Source organism: Mytilus edulis, chromosome 5 (genome assembly GCF_963676685.1).
Source record: "Mytilus edulis chromosome 5, xbMytEdul2.2, whole genome shotgun sequence".
NCBI lineage: Eukaryota > Metazoa > Mollusca > Bivalvia > Mytilida > Mytilidae > Mytilus > Mytilus edulis.
This window is the reverse complement of record NC_092348.1, coordinates 35,144,832-35,162,950: the sequence shown is the minus strand read 5'-3', so window position 1 is coordinate 35,162,950 and position 18,119 is coordinate 35,144,832. Positions and strand designations below refer to the sequence as shown.

General features: G+C 32.1%; 1 protein-coding gene across 1 annotated transcript in view; it reads right to left on the bottom strand.

The window, feature by feature from the left end:
• Positions 1-202: 202 nt before the first annotated feature.
• The window catches only part of LOC139523550 (alanine--glyoxylate aminotransferase 2, mitochondrial-like), a 31,971-nt gene continuing 14,054 nt past the window's right edge, over positions 203-18,119 (bottom strand). Inside the window, exons 6-14 of the mRNA XM_071317665.1 lie at positions 17,883-17,976; positions 17,462-17,527; positions 16,814-16,948; positions 15,237-15,329; positions 14,168-14,240; positions 11,463-11,611; positions 10,764-10,913; positions 9,193-9,291; positions 203-2,364 (exon numbers count right to left, since the gene is read on the bottom strand). Of these exons, the coding sequence (XP_071173766.1) occupies positions 2,269-2,364; positions 9,193-9,291; positions 10,764-10,913; positions 11,463-11,611; positions 14,168-14,240; positions 15,237-15,329; positions 16,814-16,948; positions 17,462-17,527; positions 17,883-17,976 (955 nt within the window). The 3' untranslated portion in view covers positions 203-2,268. The remainder of the gene's footprint in view (positions 2,365-9,192; positions 9,292-10,763; positions 10,914-11,462; positions 11,612-14,167; positions 14,241-15,236; positions 15,330-16,813; positions 16,949-17,461; positions 17,528-17,882; positions 17,977-18,119) is intronic.

Here is an 18,119-nt window from a genome sequence, read left to right as displayed (position 1 = left end):
AATTGTCTCATTGGCACTCATACCACCTTCTTATATCTATAAATAATTGTGATTGACTTGATAAGCAATAACTCCATGGATTCAAGACAGTTGAGTGAATGGTTAATCTATTTGTGTCACAATCTCTTGATTCTAGAAAGTAATATAAATTTGCACAAATGAAATGTGTACTATAAAGTCAGACAAAAAGAACAACATGTAATTTGTCAACATATTTATTTATATATAATATCAATATACCCAGTATATAATTGCAGTGAAGTAATACAAAGCCATCAACAGTTAAATATAAAAACAAAAACAAAAACATTTGTGTATAAATACATAGAAAAAACAATATAGATATGGCACTAAATATCAGCCAATGAAACCACTGTAAAACTTGAACATCCATTGTTTATGATATTTTCTGGCAAAATATGCAACGAAATAGAATGAAAAAGTAATATAAAAATAAAGCCCACTAATGCAGAAAAAAACATTAACTTTAGATATATATGGCTTGGTTATCTGAAGAAATGTAAGGGAAACTACATTCATTTCAAAGTCATCTATATGATGAACATAATGATAATGTGCAATTTAATGTAATATAATATGCATAAATAATTTAAATGTAGACTAGATACTTTTTGTTTTCTTCAAACTATATCAAATTTTTCGTAATTATAAATATTTAATATAATTTCCAATATTAATCCACTCTTTTTCCCCCTGTCAATTATTACCAAAAACATACACTCTATTTATAAAATGGAATACTACACCAGTTTCTTACATAGTTTATCAGACATATCCATGAAATATATAAATATATACTTATATTGCTTGTTAATATTGCAACTAATCATGACTTCATAATGACTAGAAAAAGCTGTGCACATCTTCAACTAAAAAGATTGATATTTGCTCTATACGATATACAAAAGTGTCTATTCTACCACATGTTAAAATACATGTATTATTGTTGAATGCACAGCACCAACAGACTAACAAAAATAAATATCATTTATTATGAGTGGCTACTTCTAAATTATTATTATCCTTAAAATCTCATTAAGAAAATTCCTAAAAATTACACTGAATTCTTTTTTTCTTTTTTTAACTAGTTTTGGTTTATAGCTTTGTAAACAAAATTCTATTCAAAACAACAAGTAAATTATAAACCAAAAGAAAGGATTTTTTTGTTTGTTGCATGTTAATATTTTCTAACATATAAATGACCTCAGGGAAACTGGATTAGAGCTCAGCTATGCTGTACCAAAATATTTTGAATAGTACATCTTATAGATATGTTTGCTCAGCTTATAAAATATTTTGCAAAGCTTATTGTAAAATAACAAAAAAAGAGAAGATATGTTATGATTGCAAATGAGATAATTCTCCACCTGAAACCAAATATCATTGCAGTAAGGTCAGTTTCTAAGTTACAATAAAAATACCTAGAGGTATAGAGAAGAAAGTTCATTAAAAATTTCATTTAATTTGTCATTTTGTACATTTTAGAAGATTACGGTTCATTTACAAATATAAAACACTATCAAATCTCTGATTGAAAGCAATAAAAAAATTATTTAGACATACATGTAGCAATATCTATCATATCAAAAAGCATTATCAAACAAAAATCGGACCTGCATATGGATCACACCCACAACCCTTAAACACTGGATACCAGCATGCACTACAATAATTCCAAAACCATTATCCATCAATTAAAATAATTGAATGTCAATCGGGATTAATCTAATTATCTAGTTCTGATTGTATAGCAAATTATTCTAATATACATATTCTCTAAAAGATACCTTTTACACTTGATGCTTAACATACACCACAAGATCACAATTTTCATTCAATTCAGTAAATTATTTCAAAAAATGTAAACAAAAAAATTGTTCATGCATTGAAGTGAATCTTGCAATTAGTCAAATGCTTTTTTAAAACAAAGGGAGATAATCTCATATTTTGTATATAGGAGATAACTCTTTTTTACAGTAAAAAATAAACATGAAGAAACTTCAAATCAAAACTTCAATTAAATGTATTGTGGTAGAGAATCGTTTTATGAAAACTTACAAATATTGCTTTATGCCAGTCTGAAATGACCAGATTAATTATATATAAAGTTAATGTAAAATTAAAATTAAAGAATAATGTTGAGCTTGGTTTTTCATAAGTAAACAAAACATAAGAAAATATACTAAATTTCATAATCTTGCAGTAGTCAGCAGTAGTCAGCACCGTATAATACTTCTAGATACTTTTTCAAGAACAGGAATTCTGAAACGCTTTCCTCATAACATCAATCGAAAAGTCAGTATCTTCTTTAGTTATACACATAGGTGGTTTAATTCTAAGTGCCTGAAAAAATAAAAAAAAATATGTAGTATTTCAACTAGAGGCTCTCAAGAGCCTGTGTCGCTCACCTTGGTCTATGTGCATTTTAAACAATGGACACAGATAAATTCATGACAAATTGTGTTTTGGTGATGGTGATGTGTTTGTAGATCTTACTTAAATTTTACTGACCATTCTTGTTGCTACAATTATCTATATCTAAAATGAACTTGGCCCAGTAATAACAGTGGAAAATATTTTCAAAAAATTTACCAAAATGTATGAAAATTTTTAAAAATTGACTATAAAGGGCAATAACTCCATAAGGGGACATTTGAAAATTTTGGTCATGTTTGACTTAATTGTAGATCTTTCTTTGCTGAACATTATTGCTGTTTACAGTTTATCTCTATCTATAATAATATTCAAGATAAATAAGGCCAATTAAAATTAATTGATAGATTTTCAGCCCTGCTCGCCCCTCTGAAATAGTCCAGCCCCGATTTTTTTTATTTAAAAAAAAATACGATTTTCAGAGTTTGTTCATTTCTGTTACCGGAAACCGTTGATAATTTCGTTTCATTCCAAACTTCCTGTTTTAAATTCGGTTTTCATACACAAAATGTATGTTTCTTAGAGTAAGCTATCCAAAATTATTAAGTCGACATGTTCTGCTGCCCTAGGATGACAACATAATCTACCGAGAATAGAGATTAATAACGAGAAGGGCAACTAGTATAAACGACACTGTGTCTAAGAACGCAAATCGCGGTATGTCTCATATTTCTGGATTTTTTATTTATGGAAGGACTTTGTGTCAGGAAATTTGGACTGTGAACGATATCCAATGCGCGAGAATCGTGAAACAAATTGGTACATTAACATGACTGGTTCAAAGAAATTGACACAAGCACAAACTTGTTAGATTTATGACCGTATATTGAGTTCAAAAAGTCGCCAAAAATACGTACTTTAAATTAGATTTATGATACAATGTAGCAAGTCCTTAGATTTGTACATGGCTGTCACTTTTTGTTGTCAAACAGAAAACACCCTCTGTGCCAATAACCTCGACAGAATGATCATGATGATAGAGTTATTAAACATTTTAACAACTTCTTTTTTTGCAAATTTCGATCATGTTTTACATTGTATCCACAGTCCTCAATCTTAATTAAATTCGCATCTTGCATAAGCACCAACCCTATTATTTTCAATACTTTTTGAGTTTTCATTTTATTCTGTTCTCGTAATACTTGTGTTGCCTCCCAATGCATTTGCTTCATTTTAAAAGGGACTACAAACCATCTCTTGTTGAAATCAAAATAAATTTGGTGTACATAGGAAGTTAAACTAGAGAGAGCACTTCTGAATTGTTTTGCTGTTTACTATATAATAGATTTCAAAAATGGCAATTACATGTAGAACAGTGGTTGCCAAAATCAGAGTTATTTATTAAAGAATTTGAAAAATTATGTATGATTCCTTATACATGATAGAAGCTCATTATTACACCTGCATATATGAAGGACACGTTCTAAGAGGGTTTCATACGAAATAAAATTTAAAAAATAATATCCTCCCACCCCCCATTTTTTTTTTAAATTTGGATGAAAATCTACTAATTAATTTTAGTTGGCCTAACCAAAAACTGCAAAATTTTATTTAAAATTACTCATTTGTGAGCAGAAACCCAACACGGGGTTGTCTGATTTGTCTGATAATTTCAGGGCAGATAGATCTTGACCTAATAGACAATTTTACCCCATGTCAGATTTGCTCTAAATGCTATGTATTATTTTTAGCCATGGCAGCCATCTTAGTTGGTTGGCTGGGTCACGCCACACATTTTTAAAACTAGATACCCAAATGATGATTGTGGCCAAGTTGAGTTAAATTTGGCCCAGTAGTTTTTAGAGGAGAAGATTTTTTTAAAAGAATACTAAAATTATTGAAAAAGGGTTAAAAATTGACTATAAAGGGCAATAACACCTTAAGGGGTCACATGACAATTTTGGTCATGTTGACTTTTTTGTAGATCTTACTTTGCTGAACATTATTGCTGTTTACAGTTTATCTCTATCCATAATAATATTCAAGATAATAATCAAAAACTGCAAAATTTTCCTTAAAATTGCCAATTCAGGGGCAGCAACCCAACAACAGGTTGTCTGATTCGTCTGCAAATTTCAGGGCAGATAGATGTTTACCTGATAAACAATTTAACCCCATGTCAGATTTGCTCTAAATGCTTTGGTTTCAGAGTTATAAGCCAAAATCTACATTTTACCCCTATGTTTTATTTTTAGCCATGGCGGCCATCTTGGTTGGTTGGCGGGTCACGCCACACATTTTTTAAACTAGATATCCCAATGATGATTGTGGTCAAGTTTGGTTAAATTTGGCCATGTAGTTTCAGAGGAGAAGTTTTTTTTAAAAGCTAACGACAGACGACGATGACGGATGCAAAATGATGGGAAAAGCTCACTTGGCCCTTCAGGCCAGGTGAGCTAAAAATTGAGCATAGCAATAAAGGACTGTAGTAAACAAATTTCTCATTTTTATTTGCTTTTTTTTTTACTTTTTCTAAAATTGGAATTGAGAACAAAGTCAAAGCCAATCAAAATATCAAGACATACAATAGATTGAAATGTAATATGAAGTCAAATAGATGGGGAATGTGTCCACTGATGATGCCCCTGCTTGCATATAAAATCATAAAGGTAAATAACTCAAGAACCATAAAGTCACACTACCAAAATTTGTACTTAATCTGTGTTTTGTGGTAACAAGCATTGTGCATAAGTGATCATAAGTTCCATAACATTTGGTTGTTGCAAACTGAAGTTAGAGAACAAAAACGGAAAATTTGTCAATTTTTCCATTTGTAAAGGGCATTACTCTAGAACATTAAAAGAGAGGCCACCATAATTCAAACTTGATTTATGTTATGTGATATTAAGCAGTGCATATAAGTTTCATAACATTTGTTTGAGGCAAACAAACTAGAGGCTCTCAAGAGCCTGTGTCGCTCACCTGTTAATGTGTTTACTGATGTCGGCCATCTTTGTTGGTAGGCGGGGTCATTAGACACTCTTTTTAAAAATAGATACCCTAGTATTATGATTGTGGCCAAGTTTGGTTAAATTTGGCCAAGTAGTTTTAGAAAAGATTTTTATACAAGTTACAAAAATGAGGAAAAGTTGTTTAATATTGACTCTAAAGGGCAATAACTCCTTAGGGGGTCCTCTAACAATTTTGATCATGCTGACTTATTTGTAGATCTTACTTTGCTGAACATTATTGCTGTTTACAGTTTATCTCTATCTATAATAGTATTCAAGATAATAACCAAAAACTGCAAAATATTCTTAAAATAACCAATTTAAGGGCAGCAACCCAACAACAGGTTGTCCGATTCAACTGAAAATTTGTGAGGGGATATATCTTATTCTGATGGACATTAAAATCTTGAAAGATTTGCCCTAAATGTCTTGGTTTCAAAGATATAAAGCAAAAACTGCATTTTACCACTATGTTCTAATTTTAGCCATGTCGGCCATTTTGTTTGGTAGGCTGGGTCATCGGACACATTTTTTAAACTATAAACCACAATGATAATTGTCGCCAAGTTTGATTAAATTTGGCAAAGTAGTTTTAGAGAAGAAGATTTTTAGAAAAGTTACAAAAAATGATGAAAAGTTGTTAAAAATTGACTATAAAGGGCAATAACTCCTTAAGGGGTCGACTGGCAATTTTGGTCATGTTGACTTATTTGTAGGTCTTACTCTGCTGAACATTATTGCTGTTTACAGTTTATCTCTATCTATAATAGTATTCAAGATAATAACCAAAAACTGCAAAATTTTCTTAAAATAACCATTTCAGAGGCAGCAACCCAACAACAGGTTATCCGATTCGTCTGAAAATTTCAGGGCAGATAGATCTTCACTTGATAAACAATTTTACCCCATGTCAGATTTGCTCTAAATGCTTTGGTTTTTGAGTTATAAGCCAAAAACTGCATTTTACCCCTATGTTCTATTTTTAGCCATGGTGGCCATCTTGGTTGGTTTGAAGGGTCACGCCACACATTTTTTAAACTAGATATCCCAAGGATGATTGTGGCCAAGTTTGGTAGAATTGGACGACGGACGACGGACGACGGACGCAGGACGACGGACGCAGGACGACGGACGACGGACGCCAAGTGATGAGAAAAGCTCACTTGACCTTTCAGGACAGAAGGTCCGAGACCACCATTGTCGTCCCTTGATTTTCGTTGTTCACAAATATAGTCCCTAGTGTTGACAGTGGGTTACTTGCCATTAATTTTTATACCCCTTCCAAATTTATTTCTCCATGTTCACTGCCTCAAATTGCAAGAAGGGGGTTGAAATTACACTGTAAAAAAATTTGGGTCCAGAATTTTAAAGGAAAGTAGTGATTTGGTCCAGCTGAAAAAGGTTGAAAATGAGCACTTCGGAAGCTGTCAAAAGATTTCAAGACGCCCTAAACATAAAATTGGCCATATTTTGAGTTAGAGGCGATGAAGTTTTCTATAAATTTGATATAATTTGTCCCAAAAGTAGTACAACACACTGTAAAAGTTTCTTTGAGAAAGCGCAGGTGGGATTTTTTTTATTTTCATTTATGTTCTAAAAGAAATGCACTACGAATTAATTGTGTTCTCGGACCTAAGAGGTGAAATCTGTAAATATAGAATTTGTACTCTGGCAACTTCCCTAAATGATTTGATGGTGTCAACTTGTCAAATAGCATGAAACTAAAGGATTTAAACTTTTATTTTATAGAATTTCTGCCAAAACGACCAATTTTGACATTTTATGGTCAAAATAGGCATTTTATAACTTTTTCAATATTGATGCATAAATGGCATCCTGACTTTCTATCTGACAGGTTTTTATGTGTCAATATTTGTGTTTCTATGCCTTTACCTGCTTCTTTTACTTATTTATGAACTCTGAATCTACAGAAAAGAAGTTTATCTCAGATAAAATGTGCAAAATGTGTTGTATGAATGACCCTTGTCTAACGCCTTGTTTGGATGAAGGCAATAGTGGGGAGCTTGGTATATAAAATTTGATGTCCATATTAGAGACTTCACTAAATTTGTATCAAATGCACTTTACAATGTCTATTGTACCTGTTCCATTTCACATACTATATTTCTTTTCTTCTGTAGGATAGCAAGTGGTTTAAATATAAGCCTGTTGAGAATAAATTGCATGAAAGTTTTTCCCTAAAAAGGCAAAAATCTTTGTTTCAGCCCATACTGCTTGTAAGAAAAGTTATTTGCAAGAGTCTTTTTGTGCTCAGATTTGTTGTATCATGTCACATGAGTATAGAAATGATAAAAAAGACACACATTTTTATTTTTTATAGCCTCAATATGCATTTTTAAATGTAAATATGTGGCACGGCCTTAATTGACCCTAAATTTTTTCCAGTCTTACTTGGCCTAAGACCCTTTTAAACTAATATGATATGTTATTTGTAACTTTTCTTTCCATTTAAAGTACTTTAAATACATATGTAAGGATTATTTATAACCAAAAAGCTTCACAAATTTAAAATTGCTGGAAAATATTACATCTTCATGTAAGGCTCCACTTCATTGAAAAACCTGAATTTTTAGGCGCAGGCTCATATAAATTTGACTTATGAATAATTATGCCAAGTCTGATAAATCAAATGAGTACTCTATTGCTTTTAGTACATGATAAGTTATATATTAAGGCATTTAACAAGTATTTTTTTGCAATATTTAAATTTTTAAAGCCCCAAATGTTGATAGTTGAAATTTTTCAATTTTAACGTCAAAATTTTACACGCAAAGATGAGTATAGAACTAAACTTAATGTCTATAATATACATCCTATTGTCATGAAACTTTGTAAGTAGTGTTATAATACATTAAGCTTTGTTCATACCAAGTTTTTTTAAGATTTGTCTACTCTTTCTACCCTATTAGGTCCGAGACCACCATTGTCGTCCCTTGATTTTCGTTGTTCACAAATATAGTCCCTAGTGTTGACAGTGGGTTACTTGCCATTAATTTTTATACCCCTTCCAAATTTATTTCTCCATGTTCACTGCCTCAAATTGCAAGAAGGGGGTTGAAATTACACTGTAAAAAAATTTGGGTCCAGAATTTTAAAGGAAAGTAGTGATTTGGTCCAGCTGAAAAAGGTTGAAAATGAGCACTTCGGAAGCTGTCAAAAGATTTCAAGACGCCCTAAACATAAAATTGGCCATATTTTGAGTTAGAGGCGATGAAGTTTTCTATAAATTTGATATAATTTGTCCCAAAAGTAGTACAACACACTGTAAAAGTTTCTTTGAGAAAGCGCAGGTGGGATTTTTTTTATTTTCATTTATGTTCTAAAAGAAATGCACTACGAATTAATTGTGTTCTCGGACCAGAACAGAAACGTAAAATTCTGCAACTTTTTTCATTTGTAAAGAGGCATAACTTTAGAATGGTAAGAGTTACGCTACCCAAATTTAAAGTTGATCTGTGCTTGGTGGTAATAAGCATTGTGTATCAGTGTCATAACATTTGGTTGAGGCAAACTAAAGTTAGAGACGCACAGACGGACATATAGTGGGACAAAGTTAAAACCTTAATGCCCACTCCACTATTCCAAGAATAACAATTTAAAATAGAAAAACATTGAAAAAAGTTCTTATAGAACAGAAGTAATTAAACTTTGAATAATAAGCATAACTTTATGTGGTATGACCATATTTATTGAATCTTTCTTTTGTTGAATTATTCAGAACAGTTTATAAATAATAACTATCAAAATGTAATAAAATTAAACTCACTGTGCCATACAATCCTCCTTTTCCAACCAATAAACCCATATCTTTCATGTCTTCCCAGATCTTACCAACTATATCTGTTGACAAAGGGGTTCTCTTTTCCTGTGTAATAAATAATTATACAAACATAAAATTTGTACCTTGGTTTCTTTCATTATCATCAATATTTACATTATCATGGATTTAGTCTAAGCAAATCAAAAGGGGACTAGCAAAGATTTCTACAAATCAAAGGGTTTTAGCGCTAGAAAAAGCATTTGCTGTACATCTTGCACAAAAAATTTCAAAATCTTGATTGTTTCTTTTGAACTGTTTCCTTACGAACTACTGGGCACCTTAAACCAGACTGGTAATGCTATATCTTTATACCACAAACTACTACTTGAAAATAAAAGACTTGTTGCAAAACAACAAACACGATAAGGTTTACCAATACGATACTCCGATTAAATTCACAAGCATATTTTTCTTCAAAACAAAAAAGAGACCACCTATTAGTTCTTTTATAACGGTAACATTTAATTAGTAAAAAAATTTAACTGTGTAACAGACATGTTAAACAGGTAATTAGATGGATTGAGATTAGCTGCCAGAGGGAGGTATATGTCTTGTTTCACTGCATTCGTAAATGAAGTCTGTAACGTAACCTTTAATGGATCAAATTTCTGTGCAACTAAACTTCCAATAAAATATAGCTTTGAGGAATGCTTAACCAAATTAGCTCCAACTCATACAAAATTCAAGCAAAACACTATTACACATACATGACATACTTTACACGATCTTGAAAGAACTGTAGAACATGAGCACTATATTTTGATGATAAATACAATCGCCAAACACAATATTTGACAGTAAAAGCCAAAATTAAAAAAACAAAATAAACAAAATAAACAAATGAACTAATGTACTTGCTAGACGGTGCCAAATCACACACCAAATCATTCAACATGTTGTTGTACTTAAGGATGTTTGCTCCTCTACTATTTGAATTTTTGCCAGATTTTCGGAATCTTCTGGTTTTATCCATGTATTACCATTAAAAAAATTTGCCCACTAACCCCTACTTTTCTTTTCATATTTTTATTACATATTATTTAAAAAGCCATATTTGAAAATCTCATGAAATCCTTGTTATTTTTTCATAGTTTTTTAAACAAAAAAGGTGTCAATGTTAAGTAAAAGAAAAATCTAGAGAGAATTATTTCCCGCCAATATATCTCGAAAACAAGCACACGGACCCTCCATTTTTTTCTGCTTTTTAAGCTTCTTTAGTTACATACTTTCAATTTATAACAGTCTTTTAAAAAGCTTTTTATTTTTAAACAGAGTAGCGAACATCCTTAAGTAAACAAAGTGTTTCTTCAAGGAAAAGAATATTCTATGATACATTTATATGGTATATCTGCATTAATAACATTCCTAAAATTTAGTAGTATAATAAGTACATGACTTGTATGTCAACCTAATCTTATTTCTTTTTTCTACATTATACAGGTGCAGACTGCAATAATGGGTCAGCTATTTATTCTACAGCAATAATAAGTCCCTGATGACATCAAAATCACACCTACCCTGTCTGATACTAATTCTACACCAATCATAAGTCCCTTGCCCCTTACATCTCCGATAACATCAAATTCATTCTGCAGTTCTCTTAGCTTATTGATAAAATATGTTCCAACTACATGTGAATTTTCCTGTGTTCCATCTTCTTCAATTGCCTGTAAAATTGAGACATAAAATTGTTCTTTTTTTAACAACTCTTAACCGATCAAAATATATATTGTATGGCATACATGTATGTATATTCATAATTGTCCAAATGATATAGAAAAGAGCTTTTCATTTTGCGAGATTTTTCTAGATGCATACCTTTTAGTTTCTTGTTGTATGGTTGCTGTCTCATTGAAGTATATCCTACTTGTGATTTAATTAATTTCAAGATTATAAATCCTAGTTAGTCTCCATATGCTTATGTAATCAAAATCATATAATTGAGGAATAATTCTATAACTGCAGATTTAAATTTTCAGAACTTTGGTTCTGAGATAGTCTGTTTGTTCTGTATCCTTTTCCCTTGGAACACAAAGTCACATGATGATGTCAAAATTTTAAGCAGTTTCGTGATCATTCTGTTGTCACCAACTTATTGTGATTTCATCTCACGGATGTTACAATAGGCTTTCATCAAGGTAAGGGTTAAAAATATGCAAGTGAAGTCAAATTTTTGTGTGGAAACACCAACAATCCCTGAACTCTCCTATACTCACATCAAGAACAGCTGATCCTACAGCAGATGCCATTGGGTTACCACCATATGTATTGAAATGTAGAGCTGTTCCCATGTGTTTAGCTATCTCTGGAGTGGTGACAACTGCAGCTAAGGGAAATCCATTACCAATACCCTTGGCCATAGTTACTGTAAAAATATATATGCTATTACAATTTATGTAATTTCGAATTAACAGTTTTAGATCAATGAAGTCATTTACTCTATTGACACCTCACTGGACACACTATTCTGACCCTAAGACTATAAGTCTTTGATCTTACTCTTAAATGCTGTGCACTTACTCAGGAAGCAATAAATACCTTTTGTTATGTCTTTAGTCTAACCTTGATGGGGATCAAAACCATGACCTTGTGCAAAAGTTGTTCAAGGTACCAAGATACCAACAAAGCATTATATAATGAAGAGCACATAAGGTAATTGATATGTAGGTGATGGCGACCATATTCCATGAAGACCTTTTTCAATTCAAGTTGTGTTATATGGAAAATCTGTAGTATCCCTTTAACTAGAGGCTCTAAAGAGTCTGTGTCGCTCACCTCGGTCTATGTGCATATTAAACAAAGGACACAGATGGATTCATGACAAAATTGTGTTTTGGTGATGGTGATGTGTTTGTAGATCCTATTTTACTGAACATTATTCATGCTTACAATCATCTCTATCTATAATTAACTTGGCCCAGTAGTTTCAGTGGAAAATATTTTGTAAAAATTTTAAAAAATTATGAAAATTGTTATAAATTGACTATAAAGGGCAATAACTCCTTAAGGGGTCAATTGACCATTTTGATCATGCTGACTTATTTGCAGCCTTTACTTTGCTGTAAATTATTGCTGTTTACAGTTTATCTCTATCTATAAAAATATTCAAGATAATAACCAAAAGCTGCAAAATTTTCTTAAAATTACCAATTCAGGGGCAGCAACCCAACAAAGGGTTGCCTGAATGGTCTGAAATTTGAGGGCAGATAGATCTTGACTTAATGAACAATTTTATATGGGAAGATTTGCTTAAACTGCTTTGAGTTTAGAGATATGAGTCAAAAACTGCATTTTACCCTATATACTATTATTAGCCATGTCGGCCATCTTGGTTGGCAGGCGGGGTCATCCGACAAAAAAAATGTCTAAACTAGAAACCCTAATGGTGATTGTGTACAATTTTGGTTAAATTAATCCTAGTAGTTTAAACTAGGGCTAAAAATCAACATCAAGAAGACAAAAATTATGAAAGTAAAGACCAGAAAAGGAGGAACAGTGTCAATAGAAGGAGAAAATATTGAAGAAGTAGATCAGTTTACTTATTTAGGAAGCATCATGGATAGAACTGGTGGGACAGATGCAGACATCAGGACAAGAAAAAGTAAAGCTCGACAAGCTTTTGCTATGCTGAAGCCAGTTTGGAAATCAACAGCATTTACAGAAAACACCAATATTCGTATTTTTAACACAAATGTTAAATCAGTCCTTTTTTATGGTGCAGAGACCTGGAGACTTACAGCAGGGGTACAACACCAAATCCAGGTTTTTATCAACAAATGCCTGCGCCAAATTTGCCTATGGGGAAGAACCAACCAGGAACCAGCAACTAAACAGCTAAAGAGGAGAACTTGGCAATGGATTGGGCATACTTTGAGGAAACCTGTAGGTACCATCACTAGACACGCATTAGAATGGAATCCCCAAGGACATCGGAGACCAGGAACTGCGGGAAGACCATTTCACAGCTGGAGAAGATCAAGGCACAAAGAGCTGGATGAAATTGGATATACCTGGACCGAAGCAAAAAGGATAGCCCAAAATAGAGTAAGATGGAAAGCGACTGTAGCAGCCCTATGTTCCACAAGGAACGAAGAGGATTAAGTCAAGTTTAAGAGGAGAAAATTATTGTAAAAAATTACAAAAATTTACGAAAAATTGTTAAAAATTGACTACAAAGGGCAATAACTCCTTAAGGGGTCAAGTGATCATTATGGTCATGCTGACTTATTTGTAGATCTTACTTTGCTGAACATTATTGCTGCTTACAGTTTATCTCTATCTATAATAATATTCAAGATAATAACCGAAAACGACAAAATTTTCTTAAATTTACCAATTCAGGGGCAGCAACCTAACAAGGGGTTGTCTGATTCATCTGAAAATTTCGGAATAGATATATAATGACCTAATTAACAATTTTACCACATGTCAGATTTGCTCTAAATGCTTTGGTTTCAGAGATATAAGCCAAAATCTACATTTTACCCCTATGTTTTATTTTTAGCCGTGGTGGCTATCTTGGTTGGTTGGCCAGGTCACCAGACAATTTTTTTTAAGTAAGTTTGGTTAAATTTGGCCCAATAGTTTCAGAGGAGAAGATTTTTGTAAAAGGTAACAAGACGGACGACGACAGACGACGGACACCAAGTGATGAGAAAAGCTCACTTGGCCCTTCGGGCTAGGTGAGCTAAAAATAAGACAATTTTTTTGGATAGATGACCAAAAATAAAATAAGACCATTTCTCCTTTCAGCTATGTAATCTAAGGGAAAATAAAAATTTTTTAAATTACAACATTGAGTTTCCGCGCAAATAAGGATATTTGAATACATTTCTTTAAAATAGTTTCTGTAAAAAAAATTATTAATTCTGTTTAAAAAAATTCATTGTTCCTTTTCTGAAAAGGACCAACTAATACAAACCTATATCAGGAACTAAGTCATGAGTTTCAAATCCCCAGAAATGAGATCCAAGTCTTCCAAATCCTGTCTGCACCTATAATACAAAGCATATGCTTACAAGAAAATATTTTACTTCCAAAATAAAACAGAATAAAAATGTTCTAAATAATTAAATACCAATATGACGAGTTTAACCTCGTAACATATTGTTGCGCCTGTCCAAATTTGGGAGCCTGTAATTTAGAGGCTGTTGTTTGTTGCTGTGTAATAAATTTGATTTTGTTTTTGCTTTTAATTAATTTGAACATAAATTAGGCGGCTGGTGTTCTTGTATTGGGTCTGTTATTACTGAAAAGGCAATATAGGCCTTTTTTATTGCTGAGCTTACTATGCAGTATTAGCTTTGCTCATTGTTGAAGGCCATATAGTGGCGGTATAGTTGTTAATTCCTGCGTCATTTGGTCTTTTTTTAAGAGTTACCTCATTGGCAATCATACAACATCTTTTTATTTTTGATAATATAAATAAAAAAAGGGACAAGAAAAATATGCAATTATTAGAAACATAGTCTGGAGCAAAACCTTCTATAGATATATTTTTAGTATAAAACCTCATAGTTTTGTACTTGTGTTAAGATCTAGATACTTTTATCTATCCAAGATAATTGGGTTTGTTTTTGTTATAATAATGCCAATGTGAATAAGATAAAGAGGAAAACAATTACTTTGACTTGATTGACTTTAAAAACAAAATTAAGCAAACTGCAATTTGTTTTATCAAATAAAAATCAGATTTACTGGTCAAAAATTTAAATCAGCTTTTGTAGAACTGCCAATAACAGTTTTATCTTAACAGTACAATTTTTGGAGCTGGTAACTTGATTTTACTTCTATTAGTTGCTCTTACCTGACCCAGTACCAGGATGTCCTACCACAGATAAAGTAACCTGTCAAAAAATTATATACTGACTAGTCAAAATTTGGTAATATAAAAATAGTATTTCCCCATCATAATTTTTTTTTTCAAGAAACAACTCCTGCATATTCAACAAATAAGAGTCAAGTTTTGAAAAATGGATCAATAATCTTACTTCATCTGAGATACAAACTCCTCCTTGAGATCTAATAAATTCAAAGGCTGGCTTCAAGAAATTCTTAGGAAACTGTACAGTACCACCGACTCCCTACAAAATATTTAATTTACCTTAATGTTATATATACAATATTAGTACATGTATAGTGTAGGTAAATATAAAATGTGTTTGGAGAGCTTTAGAAACAGAGAGAATTGAGAGATTTGTCTACTTTTTCACCTGTTTCATAGTCAGTACAAGTAATAAACACTATACGGATATTTTTTTTTCTCCTGTAATTTAACATTCTAATGCAACAACGTTTGTAACGTTCATTTTGATTGGATAACGTCACTTTCTTACATGGCATCAATTGACAATTGATGCTATGGGACATACGCACAAGCACTGACGGCATATGACAGATTTTAAATACATGTTTTAAAGTTGTTTTCTGTCAGTTTCATTAGAATGGAAATAACAATATTGTATTTTAAACTCCGACGGCATCAATATGGAATTTGATGGTCGCAAATACCCGTTCACTGTCTCCGCTAATGCGTTGCCAGTTGACTTAATTTGCGACCATCAAATCTCCAATTGATGCCGTCGGAGCTGAAAATACAATACAGTTATCTCCTAATTGAATGATTGAGCTTAAATGTATAGTTTTTTTCAATCCCAATATAGCATTTGTTCTTGAACTAAATTGACATGACTAAAACACAGATCGCAATGAGGACTCAAAATTGATCTGTGATGTAAACAGCAATTTGACATAACAGTCCGCTTGCAACATAAGCAGGATATCAGGAGACTATACAAGTCTAGTATAGTATTTGTTTAAAGCTTTGTGTTATCTGTACACCTGTATTAGTATAGTAGAAAGGTAGATTGCAGCATTTATCTGTACACCTGTATAAGTATAGTAGAAAGGTAGATTGCAGCATTTATCTGTACACCTGTATATGTATAGTAGAAAGGTAGATTGCAGCATTTATCTGTGCACCTGTATAAGTATAGTAGAAAGGTAGATTGCAGCATTTATCTGTGCACCTGTATAAGTATAGTAGAAAGGTAGATTGCAGCATTTATCTGTACACCTGTATAAGTATAGTAGAAAGGTAGATTGCAGCATTTATCTGTACACCTGTATAAGTATAGTAGAAAGGTAGATTGCAGCATTTATCTGTGCACCTGTATAAGTATAGTAGAAAGGTAGATTGCAGCATTTATCTGTACACCTGTATAAGTATAGTAGAAAGGTAGATTGCTGCATTTATCTGTACACCTGTATAAGTATAGTAGAAAGGTAGATTGCAGCATTTATCTGCACTACAGCTGTTCCTGAGTAAAAGAGGACTATAATGTTAAAAGAATGAAAGAAATTACTTTAATAACATTTTTGAATCCAAGCAAATTTTTTTTTTGTTACATATTGCTTTAAATGAAAAAGATAAAATAAGAATTATTTTTAAAGTTTTTTGCCTTTATACAGTTACATATAATACATGTGGTTCTGACAGTATATTTACAATGTAGCAATATATAAAATTTCAAGCAAAACCCTGCATTGTCATCTAAGCACACTTTACCTGAATAGATTCTGCAAAGAAGGCACCACATCTTTTGTTCGGCATAGAGAATGCTACTGTGTCCTTTAACTGGTCCAAATAATGTTCTCCAGCTTGACACTGACCTTCAGCACAGTCACAGGATCTACCTACTACCTGGAAATTGTCAAATAATAATATTAACAAAATGTAGTTTTTAATTTTATTTTGCTTAAAAATGAAATCTGTTTTTTTTATTTTATGACTGCTCAGTACTGCAAAATATAATCTAAAAGATAAAAATTCAAGCTGTGTCAGATGTCAGTCAAACGAGCAAATGTTAATTACATTTAAAATCAAATGTGTTGTGTTGACAATTTCAACAATTCAAAGGTTTTACAGTAAATAGAGAGCAACATCCTGCTTCACACAATACATGATTTCCCCCTTAACAAAGTACAAATGTACATTTCTCTTGGTGTGTAACATTTTTTATTTTTACTTTTTTATTATTCAAATCAAATAATTTTTATTGTCCTGCTGGTGTACTCTACACAGACTATGAGAGCACTGTTGATATTTTCAAAAACACCACATTCAAATATAATTGTAATGCCCTGAAGTCTACTCTAGATAATACATATCTTTGGAATTCATTTTTGGCAATGGACTTGTACAATAATTAATTACCTGAGACGGAGAATCTCTACATCTTGCTCCTCCCCATGGGCCTCTGTAAGGATCTGCATTCATTGTCTATAATGTAAAATTAATCAGGACAGTTTCTTTTAAATCTTTCTAAAAATACCTTACATAAATAATGCTTGTTACAGACAAAGATTGTTCATGGACAGTTAAAAGCATGCCCAGTATCAGGAAAACAGGAAGTAAGTGTCTGAAAGATCAGAAAAGCCCACACACTTAACACTTTTACCCCACTCACTATAAATATGAGGTCATCATGTTCAGAAGTTTCTAAGAAAAGGTACAAGAAAATATTTGTTGGGAGACCAGACAGACAGTTGGATGGACAGATAGGCTAACAAGGTGATTGAAATATACACCCTATATCTACATGTAGGGTGGGGATATTATTCCATATTTCAAATACCTGATGTATTCCAAGCCCAGTGGGACTGTTGAATTTCCATGTAGATAATGCTGTAAGACCCATAAGGTACGGGCTGGCACCATGGTATGCATTTCTGTAAAACATAACATAAACTGGTTATTTGATAACAGATTCATTTTACATAACATTTTGAAATAACTACAAGGATTGATTTTTATTGGGGAATAAAGAAAGTTTGAATGAAAAAAGAAACTGAAGATTTCTTTCTTATTAGAA